At 54.0% G+C, this 18,313-nt stretch overlaps 5 protein-coding genes across 5 annotated transcripts; 3 read left to right on the top strand and 2 right to left on the bottom strand.

The window, feature by feature from the left end:
• The first annotated feature begins 812 nt into the window (after window positions 1-812).
• On the top strand, window positions 813-5,091 carry BO80DRAFT_502471 (IQ and HECT domain protein). The gene is made up of 2 exons (XM_025724325.1): window positions 813-3,999; window positions 4,055-5,091. Exons 1-2 carry the CDS (start codon window positions 985-987, stop codon window positions 4,724-4,726), a joined length of 3,687 nt encoding a protein of 1,228 aa, XP_025574718.1. The 5' UTR covers window positions 813-984; the 3' UTR covers window positions 4,727-5,091.
• Window positions 5,092-6,126: 1,035 nt separating this feature from the next.
• Window positions 6,127-8,370, top strand: pab1 (polyadenylate-binding protein; the record flags this gene model as incomplete). Its single annotated transcript, XM_025715817.1, has 2 exons — window positions 6,127-8,246; window positions 8,310-8,370. 2 exons carry the CDS (start codon window positions 6,127-6,129, stop codon window positions 8,368-8,370), a joined length of 2,181 nt encoding a protein of 726 aa, XP_025574717.1.
• A 685-nt stretch (window positions 8,371-9,055) lies between these two features.
• BO80DRAFT_493984 (tartrate dehydrogenase) lies at window positions 9,056-12,854 on the bottom strand. Its single transcript, XM_025723853.1, has 5 exons — window positions 12,450-12,854; window positions 11,584-12,383; window positions 11,380-11,384; window positions 9,689-11,332; window positions 9,056-9,578 (listed from the first exon to the last, which is right to left on the bottom strand). The coding sequence occupies exons 1-5, from the start codon at window positions 12,694-12,696 to the stop codon at window positions 9,113-9,115; spliced, it is 3,162 nt and encodes a 1,053-aa protein (XP_025574716.1). The 5' UTR covers window positions 12,697-12,854; the 3' UTR covers window positions 9,056-9,112.
• A 448-nt stretch (window positions 12,855-13,302) lies between these two features.
• On the top strand, window positions 13,303-14,585 carry BO80DRAFT_493983 (Zn(II)2Cys6 transcription factor domain-containing protein). The gene is made up of 4 exons (XM_025723852.1): window positions 13,303-13,448; window positions 13,500-13,513; window positions 13,578-13,640; window positions 13,687-14,585. Exons 1-4 carry the CDS (start codon window positions 13,374-13,376, stop codon window positions 14,357-14,359), a joined length of 825 nt encoding a protein of 274 aa, XP_025574715.1. The 5' UTR covers window positions 13,303-13,373; the 3' UTR covers window positions 14,360-14,585.
• Window positions 14,586-16,026: 1,441 nt separating this feature from the next.
• On the bottom strand, window positions 16,027-18,181 carry BO80DRAFT_407966 (3-oxoacid CoA-transferase). The gene is made up of 5 exons (XM_025717827.1): window positions 17,567-18,181; window positions 17,325-17,519; window positions 16,893-17,279; window positions 16,490-16,834; window positions 16,027-16,424 (listed from the first exon to the last, which is right to left on the bottom strand). Exons 1-5 carry the CDS (start codon window positions 17,826-17,828, stop codon window positions 16,099-16,101), a joined length of 1,515 nt encoding a protein of 504 aa, XP_025574714.1. The 5' UTR covers window positions 17,829-18,181; the 3' UTR covers window positions 16,027-16,098.
• Window positions 18,182-18,313: the final 132 nt, after the last annotated feature.

Raw genomic sequence — 18,313 nt, 5'->3', positions numbered from 1 at the left:
CGACCACTATTACATTTCCCCCCACACCTAAACAATGTATACACGTCTGCTATTGGAGTAAAAACCCTCACGGAACTCACTGTGTCCCGCGACGATGATTACAAAAACGCTGGCCCATCGATATGAACCTGAGAAACCCTTTTGTTCGGAGTGCGTCCAGTCCGGTGCTGACACTTCCTTCTCTTGAGCGGCTTGTACTATGCCTAGGGGGGCTCCCAAGCTAAATACTCAAGACGAGAGGCCGGCGAAAACTTGAATATATATGCTTGTTGCTGGACTGCTTCGCCATCTTTTCTCATCTGGAGACCTCTTGGTCTTTTGTAAACTCACTAGACAGATCGTCTCACGAAGGTATTATAGCGGAAGGTCTGTCTTCTCGTGAAAGTAGGCGTCTACCGACGCAAATGACGCTTCCTGTTGTATACGTGAGTATGTGGAGCTTCTTAGGCTTTCGTCCGATAGTTTGGTCTGATTCCTTTGCGAGGTGTAGCCGACTCCCAGTCATACTGAAAGTCAATACTTATTGCTTCTGCGACGATCAACCGGGAGTCCATAGGACGAATAGTTTAGGCAACTTCTAAGAGGAGTGTCTCACTGTCTCTCAAGCATTTCGATGAGTAGTTCCAGCATCATCTATGGAGTAGATGTTGGCGTCATTAATAAGCTCGGTCAATAGTAGTAGTCGGGTGGCGGAACCCTGCGTGGCAATAAGGGCGAAGGCGGGCAGCAGTGCGTGGCCGGAAGGGCGATCAGCAGCGGCGGATCGGGACTTCAGGACTTTGGAGCTGCATGCTCCTGATGGCATAATACCAGCCCAGTTCATCCTTCCATCCCCCTCCGCTTTACTGCGTGTCTAGGTTGCTCATCCGTGGGCTGCAGCATGGAGACGCTTCACTGATGCTTCTCATCTCTCCAGTGATCTCCTCCCCTGTTCGATCGAGTCTTGTCGACTGAGTCTGAACCCAACGTGATCCCGACGCCGCTATGTTCCAGTCGTTTACGGGGAACTCCCGCCGTCCACGGCAGGTTAACCTCGGTGGCCGCAATACGAACCCTTTCGCCGCATATCCCTCCGGCCGACAAAATCCGCACGGCGCCGGCCCCCAGAATACTCTGGCCATTGCCCAACAAGAACGTCTCGTGAGACAGCAAGAGAGAGAGCGGTTGACCGCCAGCCGGCTCATCCAACGGACATGGAGGGGTTATCGGAGCCGGAAGATAACGCGCAGGGCGTGGCGCACGGAGTGGGATACCACGGAGAAACAGGGCAAAGAGGATCCCCCCTCTTTTGACGCCCTTGCTCAACATCCAGATGTGGTTCCGCAGAAGTCTCTCCGATACGGATCGGCCACGGAATGCTTATCACAGCTGCGCTTGCTGGTTCAATTTCTGGAACCGTGGAACAGTGGTGATGTTGCCCGCTTGGTATACTTCTCGGAGGCCTTTCAGCGGACTCTGCATGAAGTGCCTACGATCGCGACCGAAGGGGAATGGACCACGCCGCTGAAGCGCCTGGCAAATCTGACCCTTCGTGTTCTACGGTCTGCAACGTCGCCATCGGTGCCGGCTTTCGCCGTGGGGCATCTCCTTGGATTGCTCGTCTTTCTCACGGGCCTTATACCGAAGCAAATGGCACGGCTGGCCAAAGATTATTACTCCGTCCTGGCGATTCTCACGAAAGACTTTGAATCAATATCTCGAAGATATCAGGTATCCCAGGATAGCCTTGTCCAGAGTGTCCTTGCTTTGCTTCGACCTATTACTTCTGAGACTCTTACGGCCTACGAGTGGTTTGCAAGAAGCTACCTAACGATTCCCGACCTTTTGGGATACATAGGAAGTCTGGATGGATTAGCAAACAACATCAATTATAAGTTGCTAACGTCCGCCTTGGGGCCGTTACGAACGCTATTCGGAGACCACCCTGGGAGCGTCGAGGACGTGGATGCCCGTCTTTGGCTGCTTGCTTATTTCATATACTTTCACCGGTGCGCTCTGGGAAACCAGGCAGGCCGCCAGGCCCCAGAACCCGGTTTTGTCAAGGTGGTATCAGAGCTCCTCAACTCCACCGCCGTGCATATATCGCGCCGTCTAGAGTCAGAAGACTCCAGCGAGTATGATGACACTCCAGAACGAACACGGTTGCATCCCTTTGTCAAGGAGCAGCTAGTCAGCCTCGTGAATCAGAGTAGCATCACAGGGCTTCTCTCTCAGCTACAATCTACCCGCCTCTCCCAGGGTGACCTGGCGGATGCCCAGTCAGATGCGTCTAGAGAAGCGAAGATTCTTGCTACTTATGCCTTGACCCTTCTGAGAGTCTTTCCTCGCCGGGGAGATGATATCCGGATGTGGCTGTATTTGGGGTCGGCTACTTCAGGCGACCAAGTCGCAGGTCAGTCGGGCTCAAGAATCCCGGCCATCAAGTATTTTTGGCAAGCATCCAAGGCGAGTAGAATATTCGCTGCCATTAGTCATGACTCAACCAAGGTGTTGCCGCTGCTGAAGCCAGCCGACAACGCGCAGGATGCTAGGTTTCCAGGAATATCACAAATGGAAAGGGATGAAGAGTGGACAATCATACTGCTATTCCTGGAACTCTACACGTTCGTTCTCAAGGTAATGGATGACGAGGAGTTCTTTTCTAGCGAGTCTTCTTTCACGGCGTCCTCGAACGCACGAGTTTCGTGGACCAAGGAGAGCGCTCTACCCCTGAGGGATATCAAGGAGATGACAGTATTTCTCAAAAACCTCGGCTTCACCCTGTACTGGAACTCGGCGGACCTGAGCGAAAAGGAAACCACTCAAGACACTGGAAGCATTCGAGGTTACTTCAGTTCACTGGCCGCGCCGTCGGATGCCATTGCAAGCGTGAGGGACATTGAGATGAAGAATAAAGAGAAAGGACTCCCCGGTGTTACGGGAATTCCGCTGGATTACTTCAAGGGCCTGGTTACGGGTTTGCTGAGAATGATCCATGAGCGGGATTCGAGGCGGAAATTCCTTCCTGATGGGCATTGGTTGATGACGAGCCGGTTTGACATGGAGGGCTTCATTCCTGCTGTTGTCGCAGAAGAGGAGAACAGACACCAGCTCCAAGACGAAGACGACAAGGAGGAACACGATGATCTTATGTATGATGACTATTATGAGCCCTCCCCAGGCCTGATCGGGACCGGCCGCGCTCAGCAGACACTTCGGATTGAAGCACTGAGACGCCGCCAGCAACAGGCCGCTCGCAGGAAGCAGCTGGAGGCCGTGGCCCCTAGACTGGAGATCCTCCGGAATATGCCCTTCTTCATACCGTTCCCGACGCGAGTTCAGATATTTCGCGAATTTATTTATCGCGACCAGATACGCAGAAGGCAAGGCTTCATCGATCCGGATGCCTGGCGCATGTCTGTGGCGCAGGCCTCAATGGGCCGCATGATCGAAGGTCGTCCCGCTATGCAAGATATCTTGAGTCGGCACCATGCCAACATCCGACGCGAGAGCATATTCAAGGATGCATTCGATGAGTTTTACGAGCTAGGAGAGGGTTTGAAAGAACCCATCCAGATTACGTTTATCGACAAGTTCAATACGCCAGAAGCTGGCATTGATGGCGGCGGTGTCACCAAGGAGTTCCTCACGAGCGTGACTAGCGAAGCTTTCAGATCGACCAATGATTTGAACTTGTTTGAAGAAAATGACCAACACCTGCTCTACCCAAACCCAGTTGCCGTTGAACAGCGGCGAGAGTTTCTCAGACAGCTGGGTTTCGTCGAAAATACTGCCGAATGGAACGAAAATGTTCGCGATCTGCTCAGACGCTACGAGTTTCTGGGGCGAATCATTGGAAAGTGTATGTACGAGGGAATCCTGGTCGATGTCAACTTTGCCCCGTTTTTCTTGCTCAAATGGGCTTTGACGGGTGGGACGGGCTCGGCGCAGCGGGAGACAGCCTACCGTGCCAACCTCAACGACCTGAAAGACCTGGATCAGGGTCTCTACCAAGGGCTGGTAAGTGAAACGTGTTGCTCTGGTGCTATGTATTCGCCGCTGACTGGTATGATAGTTGCAATTGAAGAATTATACCGAAAATGTGGAGGACTTTTCGTTGAACTTCACCATCACCGATACTGTCCCGCTTCCGGACGGTGGCAGTCGTACGACGACACGAGACCTGAAAAGCCATGGGTCGGACATACCTGTGACGAACCAGAACCGGTTGGTGTACATCTCTTACATTGCTCGCTACCGGCTTCAAGTCCAGCCTGCTCTGCAGACCAACGCTTTTCTCCAGGGACTGGGGCAGGTTATCCAGCCCTCATGGTTGTCGATGTTCAACCAGACTGAGCTGCAAACGCTTGTGAGTGGCGATCAAGGAGACATCGATGTAGCCGACCTGAGACGCAACACGCTTTATGGCGGAGTGTACACCATCGGTGACGATAAAGAAGAGCACCCGACGGTCAAGTTATTCTGGGAGGTCATGGAGAACATGTCAAACGCAGAAAGACAGAAGGTACTACGATTTGTGACGTCCACGCCTCGGGCTCCCTTGTTAGGTTTCAGCCACCTCAATCCTCGATTCAGCATCCGGGACTCCAGTGAGGACCAGGAAAGACTGCCTAGCACAAGCACGTGCGTGAATCTCCTCAAGCTTCCCCGATATTCCAACGCCCATACCCTCCGGGAGAAGCTCTTGTATGCGGTCAACTCGGGAGCTGGATTTGATCTGAGCTGATATACGTGGTAATTTTGATGAGATGGTCCGAATGCCGGTCATGCAGATACATGGCGTGCATTTATTGACTTATGACGAATTGCATAGCTGAGGCGTCCTGGTGAGCAGTACGTCATTGATTGTTCTTGTCTCGTTTCATTGTCTGTCAGATTCCGAGGATGTATGCTATTTCTAGTTCGAGGCCTGGGGCTGCTGACGCCTCGGGCCTTTGTTACCAGCGGGGGCAGCTTCGACCAACCGGATAGATAGCCATTATACATACTTCTTCAGAATGGGCTCGTTGGGTCGTGCGTCCTTTGTTGTTGAAATACCACCGATGCGGTGGCTGCCGTCAAGCTCCCGTTGAATGAAAGACGATGGATGGGGTTGATGACGGGCCAGCCCCGGTTGACACCTGAGGCGCCGAAGTCCCGATTAATATTCCTTCATCCGTTCTGTTAGTTTTGCCGCTGAAGCTAAAAACTCAGCGCAGCAAACGAGAGTGCAGGGCGGGAACCCACCATTCCGTAAAGCGCCGTTCAAGCGGCGAGCACCCGAGCCCCTTTGGGCCTAGCGGCACCTGCCGGCCCAAAGAGAAAAAAGAAAAAATTTGTCTTTGAGTTTTTTTCAGATAAAAAAAAAAAAAAAAAAGGCAGAGAGGTTTCTTTGGGGCGTCGTTTCATTCTTCGCCGTCTTTTCTCTTCCTCCTCCATCCGCTCTTCTTCTTCCTCCTTCCCCAAAAAATCCATAAAACCCTTCTCTGCTGTCTCTCTCAGCATCCTTTTCTCTTCTCCCTCCCTTTTCATATCCCCCTTTTTCGAAAACTCATCGAAAAAAAATCTCGCAAAAAAACCCGGAAAAAACAACAAAAAAACCAAAGTATATCTCCCCTCCCAACCCTTTCCCCGTCGGGCCCTACTGTGACTTTTTCCCACTGCTCCGAAGTGTGCGGTGTGTGTGCGCGTGGATGTTGTGTGTGCGTGCATCTGGAAGATTACCCTCGACCGCCTATTCGTCCTCCCTCGTGATCGTGTTTTTATCTTCACATCCATCCTGTCTGTCTCTCCTATTTAGCAACCGTCGTCTATCGTCGTCGTTGCTGGTGCCTGAGATCGAGGTTGGACCTTTATCGCGTGGATCATCCTCCCCCTCCCCCCCCATTATCGTGATAGTGTGACCGCCTGGGAGTGAATCTCCGTCTCCGTCAGTCAGCGCACACTGGCTCGGTTGGATCCCCTTGCTCATCTTCCGCTGTCATCGTCCATCTGTTCCACTTGCCTTGCCCGCAGTCTGTTTAATTGTCGCTTGGGAGCTTGTCTCAATCCTGCCATTTGCCTGCCTATTCGTGTTGTCTTCCACCCCTCCATCTTCTCCCTGACACTGGGCTAACCTCGTCCCTGCTCAACAGTAACACCACAAAAATGTCTGCCGACGCCTCTACCACCCCCGCCGTCGAGCCCGTCAACGGCGCTGCCGAGGCCAGCCCTGCTGCTGCTGCCCCCAGCGGCACTCCCGAGGTTACTGCCGTTGAGAACTCGGCCCCGGCTCCCAGTGCCAACCAGCCTCACTCGGCTTCCCTCTATGTCGGTGAACTCGACCCCTCGGTGACCGAGGCCATGCTCTACGAGCTTTTCTCCTCCATCGGCCAGGTTGCTTCCATCCGTGTCTGCCGTGATGCCGTTACCAGACGCTCTCTCGGATACGCCTACGTTAACTACAACAACACCGCCGATGGTGAGCGTGCCCTCGAAGACCTGAACTACACCCTGATCAAGGGCAAGCCCTGCCGTATCATGTGGTCTCAGCGTGACCCCGCCCTCCGCAAGACCGGCCAGGGCAACGTCTTCATCAAGAACCTCGACAGTGCCATTGACAACAAGGCTCTTCACGACACGTTCGCCGCTTTCGGCAACATCCTCAGCTGCAAGGTCGCTCAGGATGAGTTCGGTAACTCCAAGGGATACGGTTTCGTTCACTACGAGACTGCCGAGGCTGCCAACAACGCCATCAAGCACGTCAACGGCATGCTGCTGAACGACAAGAAGGTCTTCGTCGGCCACCACATCTCCAAGAAGGACCGCCAGAGCAAGTTCGAGGAGATGAAGGCCAACTTCACCAACGTCTATATCAAGAACCTCGACTCCGAGATCGATGATGACGAGTTCCGCAAGATGTTCGAGGTCTTCGGTGAGATCACCTCCGCCACCCTCAGCCGCGATCAGGAGGGCAAGAGCCGTGGATTCGGTTTTGTCAACTTCTCCACCCACGACAGCGCGCAGGCCGCCGTCGATGAGATGAACGACAAGGAGATCCGCAGCCAGAAGCTCTACGTTGGCCGTGCCCAGAAGAAGCACGAGCGTGAGGAGGAGCTGCGCAAGCAGTACGAGGCTGCCCGCCTGGAGAAGGCTTCCAAGTACCAGGGTGTCAACCTCTACGTCAAGAACCTGACCGACGACATTGATGACGAGAAGCTGCGTGAGCTCTTCGGACCTTACGGCACCATCACCTCTGCCAAGGTCATGCGCGACACTAACGTCGAGCGCACCTCGTCTCCCGACTCCGCTGGTAAGGAGAAGGAGGCCAACAAGGAGAACGACAAGGAGGCCGTTGAGGCTGAGAAGGCCGAGGAGAAGGCCAGCGAGTCTTCCGAGGAGAAGGACAAGGAGGGCAAGAAGTCCGAGAAGAAGCCTTTCGGTAAGAGCAAGGGTTTCGGTTTCGTCTGCTTCAGCAGCCCCGATGAGGCTTCCAAGGCCGTCACCGAGATGAACCAGAGAATGGTCAACGGCAAGCCCCTCTACGTTGCCCTTGCCCAGCGCAAGGATGTTCGCAGAAGCCAGCTCGAGGCCAGCATCCAGGCTCGCAACACCATCAGACAGCAGCAGGCCGCCGCTGCCGCCGGTATGCCCCAGCCTTACATGCAGCCCGCCGTCTTCTACGGTCCCGGTCAGCAGGGCTTCATGCCTGCTGGTGGCCAGCGTGGTATGGCCTTCCCTCCTCAGCCCGGTATGGTGATGGGTATCCCCGGTGGACGCCCCGGCCAGTACCCCGGTCCTTTCCCTGGCCAGCAGGGTGGTCGCGGCATGGGCCCCAACCAGCAGATTCCCCCCAACTTCGCTCAGGGTATCCCCATGGGCATGCAGGGCCCTGGTGGCATCCCTAACGGCATGGGCTACCCCGGTATGGCTCAGGTGCAGTTCGGACGCGGCGCTGGTGGCCGTGGACAGGTCCCCGGAATGCCCATGGGTCAGGGTATGCGTGGTGGTCCTGGTTACGGACAGGGCCGTGGTGGTGTTCCCGTCCAGCAGGGTCAGATCCGCCCTGGTCAGGGTGGCCGTGGACAGAACGCTGCTCAGCCCGCTGGCCGTGAGGAAGCCCCCGCTGGTGGTCTTAACGCTCAAACTCTCGCTGCCGTTCCCCCGGCTCAGCAGAAGCAGATGCTCGGTGAGGCTCTGTACCCCAAGATTCAGGCCCAGCAGCCTGAGTTGGCTGGTAAGATCACTGGTATGCTTCTGGAGATGGACAACACTGAGCTGTTGAGCCTGTGAGTAATCCCTATGTACCTCATCTTTTCCTTTGACCACTATTAACGTGTTGCAGGCTCGAGGAGGAAGATGCCCTTCGCGCCAAGGTCGACGAGGCCCTCAGCGTTTACGACGAGTACATGAAGAACAAGGGTGAGCCCGAGGCCCCTGCTGCTGCCGAGCCTGCCAAGCCCGAGGAGGCTGAGAAGGAGGCCGCCGCCGAGGAGACCAAGGCGTAAATCCTTGTCCCATTTCCAATGCCGGTGGTTTGATTCAGCAGTCTGCCATGTCAGAATTTTGACTCCACCTATTTTTGATGACCTCGACTACCTTTCTTACTCCAATTAACGATTTACCCCTTATTTTCTCTTATCCTAACTCCTCCTTTTCTTTATTACCACCTACCTTTTTTTTTTTTTTTAAACCTCTCTTCTCTTACCTCCCTGGTCCTGATATCCCTCGGTTCCCAAAAGTTCTTTGTTAGTGGTGTCATCGGCCCATGATTAGCGAGCGACATCAACCTTCCTGGATCCCTCTTTTTCTTTCTTCCACTCTCTGAAGGGTTCTTCCCTGGCGATGCTACGTGCACGTGATGCAAGAGGGCAACGAGCAAAGAAAAGCAGCCAACCCTGGGATCGGAGATGAAAAGTTGTTCGGATGCCATGGTTCTCTCTTATTTCATGTCACGAGAGGGAGGAAGTTGTGACGTCTTTTCTCTTCCTATCCCGCCATACTACCTACCTCGTATCCTACGATATGACACGAGTGTAATATAGACTTATGACTTCCTCACGGGTTCTTTCTCGTATTACACGTAGTACTGTATTCCATTATTACTCCGTATGTATCTTGTGACATCCCTGATTGTACATGAGATTCATCCCCATCAAAAGGTTGGATACTGCTGCCCAAACATATCCGTCAAATCATCAAAGTTACTCCCCTGCAGCAAATCCACAATATTAAAGTCAAACTCCGCATCATTCAAATCGGGGATCTGTCCTGACGTAATATTTTCACTGTAAATATTGGTGTGATTTACACCATACTCTCGCCTCGTTCTAGCATGCTCTTCTCCCTCTCCTTCCCCATCCTCTCTCGGACCGTTAGGACCATTGTGAGTAAGGGGTAATTGATCAGTAGTGACGGCGGGATCATGTGCGTCCCGCAGACGAGAAGAGGAGGAAGAGGAGGAGGGATGATCTACTTTTCGTCGTTTATGGGGGGTTGGTTCACTGGAGTTGGATTCGTGCATGTTGCGAGAGAGAAGGGAGAGGGCTCGGTAGCAGTGTTTGGCGGTTTCCCATTGCGTGGACATGGTGTGGAGGATGGAGAGACATTTGGTTATTTCTCTGGTTGGGGGGTTGTTAGTGAGGGGGGGGGGAGTGTGGATGAAGATGGGGATGAGATAGGTGGATGGGTGGGTGAATGAGGTAGTGTCAAGGGAAAAGTGGTAACGTACTGGATTCCCTTGGATAGAACGTATTGGCGAAGTTGGCAGGCAAATGCAAGGACGAGACCGGACATCCAGGCCGCAGAGAGGAAGCCAGGCCAGAAGAAGGATTGGCCGCTTTCTTGTTGCGTGGTGAGGGCGGAGAGGATCTCCCTTGCGGCGTTGATGCAGGTTTGGAGTCCGGAGCAGAATTCGGGCGTGGATGGGTTGAGGGAGAGGGAGGGGCGGTTGATGAGGAGGATGAGGTGTTGGTAGAGGACAGTGAAAAAGGGAGCGAAGTTGAATGCGCTGGGGGTTGTTGTTGTTGCTGTTTGGGAGGATGAGGCTGCGGTTGCGGCTGGTTGGCCTTGGAGCGTCTCGATGGAGAGATTGTTCCACCATTTGTGGACGTCGGTGATTAGGAAGAGCACGGCGCTGCGCCGGACGGAGCGCACGAAGATGGATTTGTGAAAGAGCTCGAGAGCTCGGCCTGTCAGGGTGCCCGACTCGACGTAGCTTGCAAAGGCGAGTTCCCGGCGATTTTGCTGGGTTTCTTCAGCGGGCGAGGGACGTTGCGAGGGGGTTCCGAGAGACTGGTTGTTCGAAGAGTGGGAATAGGGCTCTCTTTGCTCAGGGAACAAGGTAGGTCGGAAATTCTGGGCCCAGTTGTACATCCCTGGGATATGGGTCTCTGGGGCACCGGGGGGACAGACATCGATGTCGGAGTCTTGGACACCTAAGGGCAAACCGAGGGCCTGGCTTAAGTATCGATCCAGGGCATACGCGCACCAGAAGATCCTCTTGCGCAGCTGTCGGTCATGGGAGGTAAGCTCCCGGTACCGGAACGGACAGCGATGAAGGCCCGCATGCAGCATGGACCGGAGCATGCAGCCACCTACTGTGGAGGCCGTCCGGAGGGACATCCTCGCAACCAGGTATAGTTGGCAGGCCAGCAGTGCCTGGAGGGACAGAAGATCATTTCTACTCGTCAGAGTTCCCAGAAGAGTATGCATGTTGCTGGGAGACTCAATCCGAGACCCTACCGGAAGACGAAGGTCTGGGTGCACCAGACTAGCCAGATTTAACACGCACTGGAAGATCGTGGTCCAGGAGGCATTTCGGTGGTCTGGCGATGGAGAATGGGCCGAGTCTGGACGATCTGCGGAATAGAGCACCTCCATGGCCTGCAGGAAGGTCGGACCATGTAGGAAAGGGAACAACGGATGCCAGACTTTGAAGTACATCATCATCAATTCGCGGGCTGTATCCAGCGGGGGAGCATTCCCCAGGACCGCAGCCACCGCGGGGTCATACGCCCATTGGCACGGAGACTGGTCATTTTGCAGGGCCGCAGGGGATGTGTTCACGGACCGAGAGACCGAACGCCGATGCGAGTCTTCGCTGCCCACGAGGGTATCCTCCGGGTGAGGAAAGTCTTGGGCAGGCGAGGCGCCGCTCGGGTCTAGACTTTCGGAGAAAGCCCGTCGGACGGTTTTGATGAAGTAGACTCCGCTGGAGCTGCCGACAAACTGGCTCTCATCATTTGAATGTGCGGTCAAGGAACCGATCTCGCCATTGGTGAGGTCCGCAGACTCCATGCTGGCCGGGTCATGGTGTCTCCGTCGAGGATGAGGTTCGGAGATGAAAAGAAGTCGCGGTGGATTGCATGTTTGGCTGCGAGCACCGGCTTAGTCATACAGCACAATTATGCACACTATCACCATGCCTTTGTTGGACACATCTACATTTCGAAGTCATCGATTGTCTTCTCAGTCAGAGTGTATGCTGCAGTCAGCTATCTGTCAATAGAACCGAGTCCTCTCATGGAACCATAAGACCACTCCTCACTAGAATAGGCCCGATCTGAGATGTCATGGTTAGCATACTGGCTACTGCTAAGGCAATTGCTCAATCTCCTTGCAAACTGCATCGACCACTCCCTGCGTATTGGATGTCCCTCCGAGATCCGGGGTGACAATCCCAGCGGCGCACACCTTCTCGACACAGTCCATCAACTTCTTCGCCGCATCACCCTCGCCCAACCATGTCAGCATCTCCGCAGCCGACCAGAAGGTAGCCACCGGATTGGCCACGCCCTTGCCCATGATATCAAAAGCACTCCCGTGCACTGGTTCGAACAGTGAAGGGTTCTTCCGGGTGGGATCGAGGTTGCTGGATGGTGCCACACCAATCGAACCGGCTAGACCAGCTGCCAGATCGGATAGGATATCCATATGCAAGTTGGTTCCCACGATGGTGTCCAGTGACTGCGGCTTCATGACCATGCGGATGGTGATAGCGTCGACCAACATCTTGTCCCAGGTGACATCTGGAAAGTCCTTGGCAACCTCTGCGGCGACCTCGTCCCACAGAACCATGCCATGCCGCATGGCATTACTCTTCGTAACCACGGTAAGGTGGCGTCGTGGTCTAGAGCGGGCTGTCTCAAAGGCAAAGCGCATGATCCGTTCGATGCCCACTCGGGTGAACATGGCCACTTCTGTCGCGGCTTCCCATGGCTGGCCGACATGACTACGTCCACCCTGACCGCAGTATTCACCTTCGGAATTCTCGCGTACCAGGACCCAATCGATGCCATCCACTGCCGTGTTGAGAGGGGATTTGGTGCCGGGAAAGGTGCGCACCGGACGGACATTGGCGTATAGTTGCAATGGACTGCGGAGGGCCAATAGCAGGCCCCAGAGAGAGACATGGTCGGGAACATCTAAATACGTCAGTAAGATTACATCTAATTGGGTTGGAATATGCTGTCTGCCTCAGCGCATCGTACCTGGATGTCCCACAGAGCCAAACAAGCCTGCATCATGTTCCCGCAGCGTCTCCAAATACCCTTCCGGCATGTACCGACCATGCTGTTTGTAGTAGTCGGTTCCCCATGGGAGATGAGTGAACTCGATGGAGAAGGTGTCGAGCTTCTGGGCGAGCTTGTTGACGACTTCGATGGTGGCTTTCACCACTTCCTCGCCGATCCCGTCACCGGGGATGGAAGCGATGCGGTAGGTGGGCTTTTCGGACATTTAAATCGTAGTGACCAGGATTCAGGAGTAGAAACTGGAGTTAGTAAATGATTCTTCGAGGCTATGAACCCCGCATCTTCATGCTCTATATACTTCCCTCCGGCTGCGGATTCGGCTAAAGGTTTGTCCTAAACATGTCGGCGAAAGCTGCCATTGCATTGAACCTTGCTTGAAATATAATCAATGTCTTTGAAACAGCTTTGCTTATCAAATTGGCACGCAACATGGATGCTCGCGCTTTCGCCAATGAAAGGTACTGGATTGGTGGGTGACCAACCCACACGGCTACCCCCAGGACGGCTAGCTTGCCCAGCCCCATCAATCCACATACAATTCCGGCTACTCAGCCACGCCAGAACGATAACCAGGAATCGATTGAAAGACATCATTTGAAATGAGAGTTTTGATAGACAATGCACAGTATATCCATTAGGATGAGGAAGATTGTTGACCCCGGATCGAGTCACCTCGGCTAAGCGTTCAGCCGTGGCTGCCCCACCGCCCCCGCGCTTAACCCGACGCGGTCAAGGGCGTGGGCGAGGGATGTTGTATGAGGGCCGCCCATCGCCATAGCGCTTTTCCTCGCGGCGCTCTTAACCCGGCCCTCTGGCCGATACAATGCCCCATCCACCCCGACGGCGTCCCCTTCTGCCAAACTATTAACCGCCCCCCCGATCATGGCCCCTGCAAAGCCCAACAAGGTGTCGCGCATCACCGTGGCGTGTAATTCCTGCCGCTTCCGGAAACAGAAGGTAAGCAGATCCCTTCCGTGACGATCTGCATGTTTAACACTATGTGTCTAGTGCAGTGGAAATAAGTAAGTCGCTACATGGAGTCCTCCCACTTTATGCAGCTGACCAGAAACTAAATCAACACGGCAGGCCGATATGCACGCAATGTCACCAACATAACCGGCCCTGCGACTGGCCTGAACAGTTGAAACGGTAAGCAACTGCCGGTACGATGTGTGCATCAGACTTATTCCACCAGTGGTCCTGCAAAAGGTTACATAGAAGCTCTGGAGCACCGTCTCCATGAAACAGAGAGGCTACTGTTGAAACTTCTCGCCGAGATTCCGGATGCCCAGCTCTCCGCTACCATTCAGGAAACCCATGATCATCCCCGAAGTCAGAGGAACAGCAACAGCCCAACACACATGTACTCTCCATCCCCGCGCTTTGGCAAACGCGGTACAGACTACTGGAAGAAGTTTCCCTTGCATTCGGTCCAGAATATCCGTGACTGGCAGAATGATTGCTTAAGCAATGGAGGAAATGCCTCAGCACCTCGCTCCTCGGGAGCAGATGTCGTCAAACGTTCTTCTGTCCCGCTCGCTCGATATCCACCGGAGATGGAATCTCCGAGAGACCATGTTTCTGAGTTTCCCGAACATCGGGAGGCGCCCACGCTACCACGGATCCATCAGATCGAGATGTCCAATAGTCCGGAAGATGGTGTGACGCCGGCGAAATTGGTTCACAGCCCTGGATTGAATGAAGAGGCTCGGGAAAGTCGTCCGCGGATTGATCCGGTTTTTGAAGCGATACAGTATCAGCGGGCTCGCGCGGAGGCGGTTCATGAGTTTAGCTCGAGTGTGCAGCAGAAACCGAGTCTCTGGAGGGGAGCGCCGTCGGTGAGCTTTCAGCAGCAGTTTCTTTGGTAGCCTACAGGCCCATGACTGTATGACTCACTGGACAATGATTCAATATGATTTAGAGATGACTTGCTCTGGACAGAGTTGTTTGGATACCGATTGAGGGTTATCACTCGCCAATTTGTATCCCCGCTCGGTGTCTTGTGAAGGGCAACTGATGTCATTGAAAAGAACGTCCATCGATTATAACCGGAACCTCAGTATATAGACAAAAGTTAGTCCATGATACCATGCTATGATTTCATAAGAACAGACCGTCAATCAAGCAGCCACCCATTCCCCTAGCTCTTTGATATAATGAAGGGAGGATTGGCGTATGCTGTAATGAGAATAACGTAGCCAACTAATCAGATGAAATGAATGCAGAGAGTAAATCCCCGTTCGCATAGACGACTCCGGCCGGCCCCACGGAATGAGGGACCCCACATGTGGGGGATTCCATAGTCAAGAATTAATGCGGAAAGGCTGATAATAATACATAGTACGTTTCAAGCTAGTGTGATACCTGACTGCAGCCGTTACAGTTGTCATATACGCAGGAAGTAATTTACTATAGCAGTGTACAATTGAGTGGTTCTATGGTATGCATACCCTGACTACAGTACATGTAGGTTGAGGACTACTTCACAATTTTATGAAACTGGCATACGATCTACTACCGTATTGCAAGAAACCCAACCCTTCATCAATCTGACCAAATCAGTTAGATTCTGTGGAAGTACTGCCTACTCAGGAAACAATGAAACCATCCCGGGCTCCATACATATCATCCCAACCATGATCCCTATACATCAGCATATTCTTCACAGGATCGAACACAGTCTCCGATAGTAAGTCTAGCCCATCATAGCCCCTAAGGATTCCAACTCATCTCTTACAGACTACTTACTCTCTTACATCGCCATGACGCCGTCCCAACCTTCCATCAGCAGGAAATCTCTCGCCTCCATGATACCACCAACCCAACAGGCTAGATAATTCACTCAATGAGTATCGAAAACCTGTCTACCATGTGGACCTTACCAACCAACCAACCTACCCAGTCCTCTAACAGTACAATGTAATGCATCAAACTCATGATCTCATCATAAGCTTATCCACTTCACACCCCTACACACAACACGGACACAGACACAGACAGCATATAAACCCCCTCTCCCTCTCCCTCTCCTCCCCCCTCTTCCTCCTCCAATTCCTAAGAACCCCAACCCCAACCCCAACCCCAACCCCAACCCCAACACCATCAACAACTACATCCCACCCCACCCCACCATCTCCACCAAGAATCCCCAACATGCCCTCCAACCCCCCTCCCCCCTCCCCCCTACACCCCAAAATCCTCCACGGCAGCGTACGCGACGACGCACCCATCGACGACTACGAGAATGCCTGGATGCCTGACGACGATGGAAATCCATGAAGAACACCTGAAACATCATCATACCGCGTTTGAGGCGCCCAATGTGGCGGCCGCGAGGAGGATGGATAGTGGAATGGCACCGAGTTCGGTTCAGGGGGGGGGAGGGAGGGGATGACGGGGGCGAGGAATCGGTCGAAGACGGGACATTAAATTTTCTTTCTTCCTCTCGCTTTTTTTTGGTATTGGTATTGGGGTGGGTTTTGGGTGATGTAAGGATGATACAAGATGGAACGGGGTATGTTTTAACAAAAATTTTATATATAATGTCATCATCCACGTTATATACACAATCTATAAACAACCAACCAACCCAAAACCCCATGTATTATTACAGCATCGGTTTCAAATCCACAGAAACCTGGAACGGAGCGGCAGTCTTGCTGCGAATCTCCTCGACGGAGACGCCCTCGGCGTGTTCCACCAGGGTCAATCCCTCCGTGGGGCTGACTTCAAACACAGCCAGATCGGTGATGATCTTCCACACGCAGCGGGGACCGGTCAGGGGGAAGGTACACTCGGGAAGGATCTTCGGGTTGCCTTTCTTGTCGGTGTGTTCCATGGTCACGACGACTTTGGTCTTTTCTGGGTTGGAGACCAGGTCCATGGCGCCGCCCATGCCCTTGACTTTGCCGGGGAGCATGAAGTTGGCGAGGTCTGGAGGAGGGGGTGTTAGTGGTGTTGGGGATATGGTATGGGGGAGAAGGGTATGGGATACGGACCGCCGTATTGGCTGACTTGGAGAGCACCCAGCATGGTCAGATCGATGCGGCCAGAGCGGATCATGCCGAAACTCTCGTGGGATCCAAAGACCGAGGCACCGCGTCCCAGGGTCACGGTCTCCTTGCCGGGGTTGATGCAGTCGGGGTCCTCCTCGCCGGGCTTGGGGTAGCCACCCAGACCCAGGATACCGTTCTCGGCCTGGAGGACGACCTCCACGCCTTCGGACACGTAGGAAGGAGCAATCAGGGGCATGCCGATACCGAGGTTGACGTACATGCCGTCGCGGAACTCTTTGGCGGCGCGCTTGACGATGCGCTCGCGGCGGGCGGTGGCCTCACCGGATCCTATCACCATCACACCGTCAACTTATGATCTCCTGGCCCATGGCAGGGTACTACTCACCAGCCTGGAGCATCTCGCTAGGGTCCTTGGCGAACGTGAGCTTCTCGATCTTCTTCTCGCCGGTGCTCTGGATGACTTTGTTGACGTAGATACCCTGCAGGTGGATGCTCTCGGGGTCGATCTCGCCAACCTCGACGATGTGGTCCGCCTCGACGATGGTGTATTTCGCGTTCTTGGCCATGGCCTCGTTGAAGTTGTTCATCGACTTGCGGAACTGGCAGTTACCCAGCTTGTCGGCCTTGTGCACCTTGACCAGAGCGTAGTCACCGAAGATCGATTCTTCCAGGATGTATTGCTTGCCGTTGAATTCGCGGGTTTCCTTGGGGTCGTTCTTGATCGCGACGCTACCGTCCTTGTTGTAACGCACGGGGAGTTCACCAGTTTGCACTATCCTCATTAGCCAAGGGTCTCGCGCGCCAGTGGAGAACATACCGATCGTTCCATAAGCAGCAGGGGTATAAAAAGCAGGGACACCAGCGGCACCAGCGGCACACTTTTCCGCAATGGTACCCTGGGGGGTCAATTCCAGAGAGAGGTCACCACTGAGATACATTTTCTCAAACACTTTGTTTTCACCGATAAACGAGGCAATCATCTTGCTGATCTGCTTGCTTTCCAGCAGCTGGCCTGGGGGACGGTTAGACCACGCAGGGCTCCATCGGTGTACAACCTACCGAGACCAACACCTGGCATGCCAGCATTGTTGGAGACAACCGTCAGATCCTTGATTTCCGGGCGATCACGGACCGCATCGATCAACGTAGTCGGAACACCGGCGAAACCGAAACCACCGACCAGAACGGTGGAGGAACCCTTCATGTCCTTGATGGCTTCTTGAGCGGACGGGCATATCTTATCAATGGCGCGCTTGGTGGTTGAGACGGAGAAATTCCGCCGCCAGATGGGGCGGAACACCGCAGGAACAGGCCGCGACATGGTGTCGACCGCCTAAGAATCAATCTGCAGAGGAGATAAAACTGGAGAAAGAAAGAGAGAAAGAAAAGAAGAAGAAGAAGAAGAGAAGACAGCAGCAGCAGCAATAAAAGTAACACGGCTCTTCAGCATCACCAGCTCGCCGATTCGGCTAGTGAGCGTCGCGACGCAGCCGACAAAGCGATTATCCGCCCCGACTTTCAGCATCGCTTTGCCGCCTTCCGAAGCCGGCCCCACTGCGCGCTCCACCACCGCCGTATTGCCTCGTACGCCCGTGGGGGGAGAAACGTTCACCCTGCGGGGGGGGGCCGCCCCTGTCGCTCTCCCCGGGCCTTTCAGAACGATCGAGGCACGCGATCGGGACGGGGAGGTGTCAAATCTGCCCCGAGTTCTCGGCCTCCGAATTCCTGTGGTTTGTGACCAATTGATCCAATCAATCCGGGTCGGTCAGGGTCTGTTGCTGCTGTAAGTGATTAGATAAGCCACCG

Source organism: Aspergillus ibericus, assembly GCF_003184845.1.
Source record: "Aspergillus ibericus CBS 121593 unplaced genomic scaffold BO80scaffold_22, whole genome shotgun sequence".
Taxonomy (NCBI): Eukaryota; Fungi; Ascomycota; class Eurotiomycetes; order Eurotiales; family Aspergillaceae; genus Aspergillus; species Aspergillus ibericus.
Note: the sequence above shows the minus strand (reverse complement) of the source record. Positions and strands in the feature narration are given on the sequence as shown.

Bases quoted from the DNA above. Each gene is read 5' to 3' on its own strand.
- BO80DRAFT_502471 (XM_025724325.1), top strand. From the start codon at position 985: ATGTTCCAGTCGTTTACGGGGAACTCCCGCCGTCCACGGCAGGTTAAC. The intron at 4,000-4,054 runs GTAAGTGAAACG...CTGGTATGATAG, and splicing joins AGGGTCTCTACCAAGGGCTG to TTGCAATTGAAGAATTATAC.
- BO80DRAFT_493984 (XM_025723853.1), bottom strand. From the start codon at position 12,696: ATGTCCGAAAAGCCCACCTACCGCATCGCTTCCATCCCCGGTGACGGG. The intron at 12,384-12,449 runs GTACGATGCGCT...TGACGTATTTAG, and splicing joins TGGCTCTGTGGGACATCCAG to ATGTTCCCGACCATGTCTCT. The intron at 9,579-9,688 runs GTACGTTACCAC...CCCCCCAACCAG, and splicing joins GTTCTATCCAAGGGAATCCA to AGAAATAACCAAATGTCTCT.
- BO80DRAFT_493983 (XM_025723852.1), top strand. From the start codon at position 13,374: ATGGCCCCTGCAAAGCCCAACAAGGTGTCGCGCATCACCGTGGCGTGT. The intron at 13,641-13,686 runs GTAAGCAACTGC...TTATTCCACCAG, and splicing joins TGGCCTGAACAGTTGAAACG to TGGTCCTGCAAAAGGTTACA.
- BO80DRAFT_407966 (XM_025717827.1), bottom strand. From the start codon at position 17,828: ATGTCGCGGCCTGTTCCTGCGGTGTTCCGCCCCATCTGGCGGCGGAAT. The intron at 17,520-17,566 runs GTAGGTTGTACA...ACCGTCCCCCAG, and splicing joins CATGCCAGGTGTTGGTCTCG to GCCAGCTGCTGGAAAGCAAG. The intron at 16,425-16,489 runs GTCCGTATCCCA...CCCCTCCTCCAG, and splicing joins CCAAGTCAGCCAATACGGCG to ACCTCGCCAACTTCATGCTC.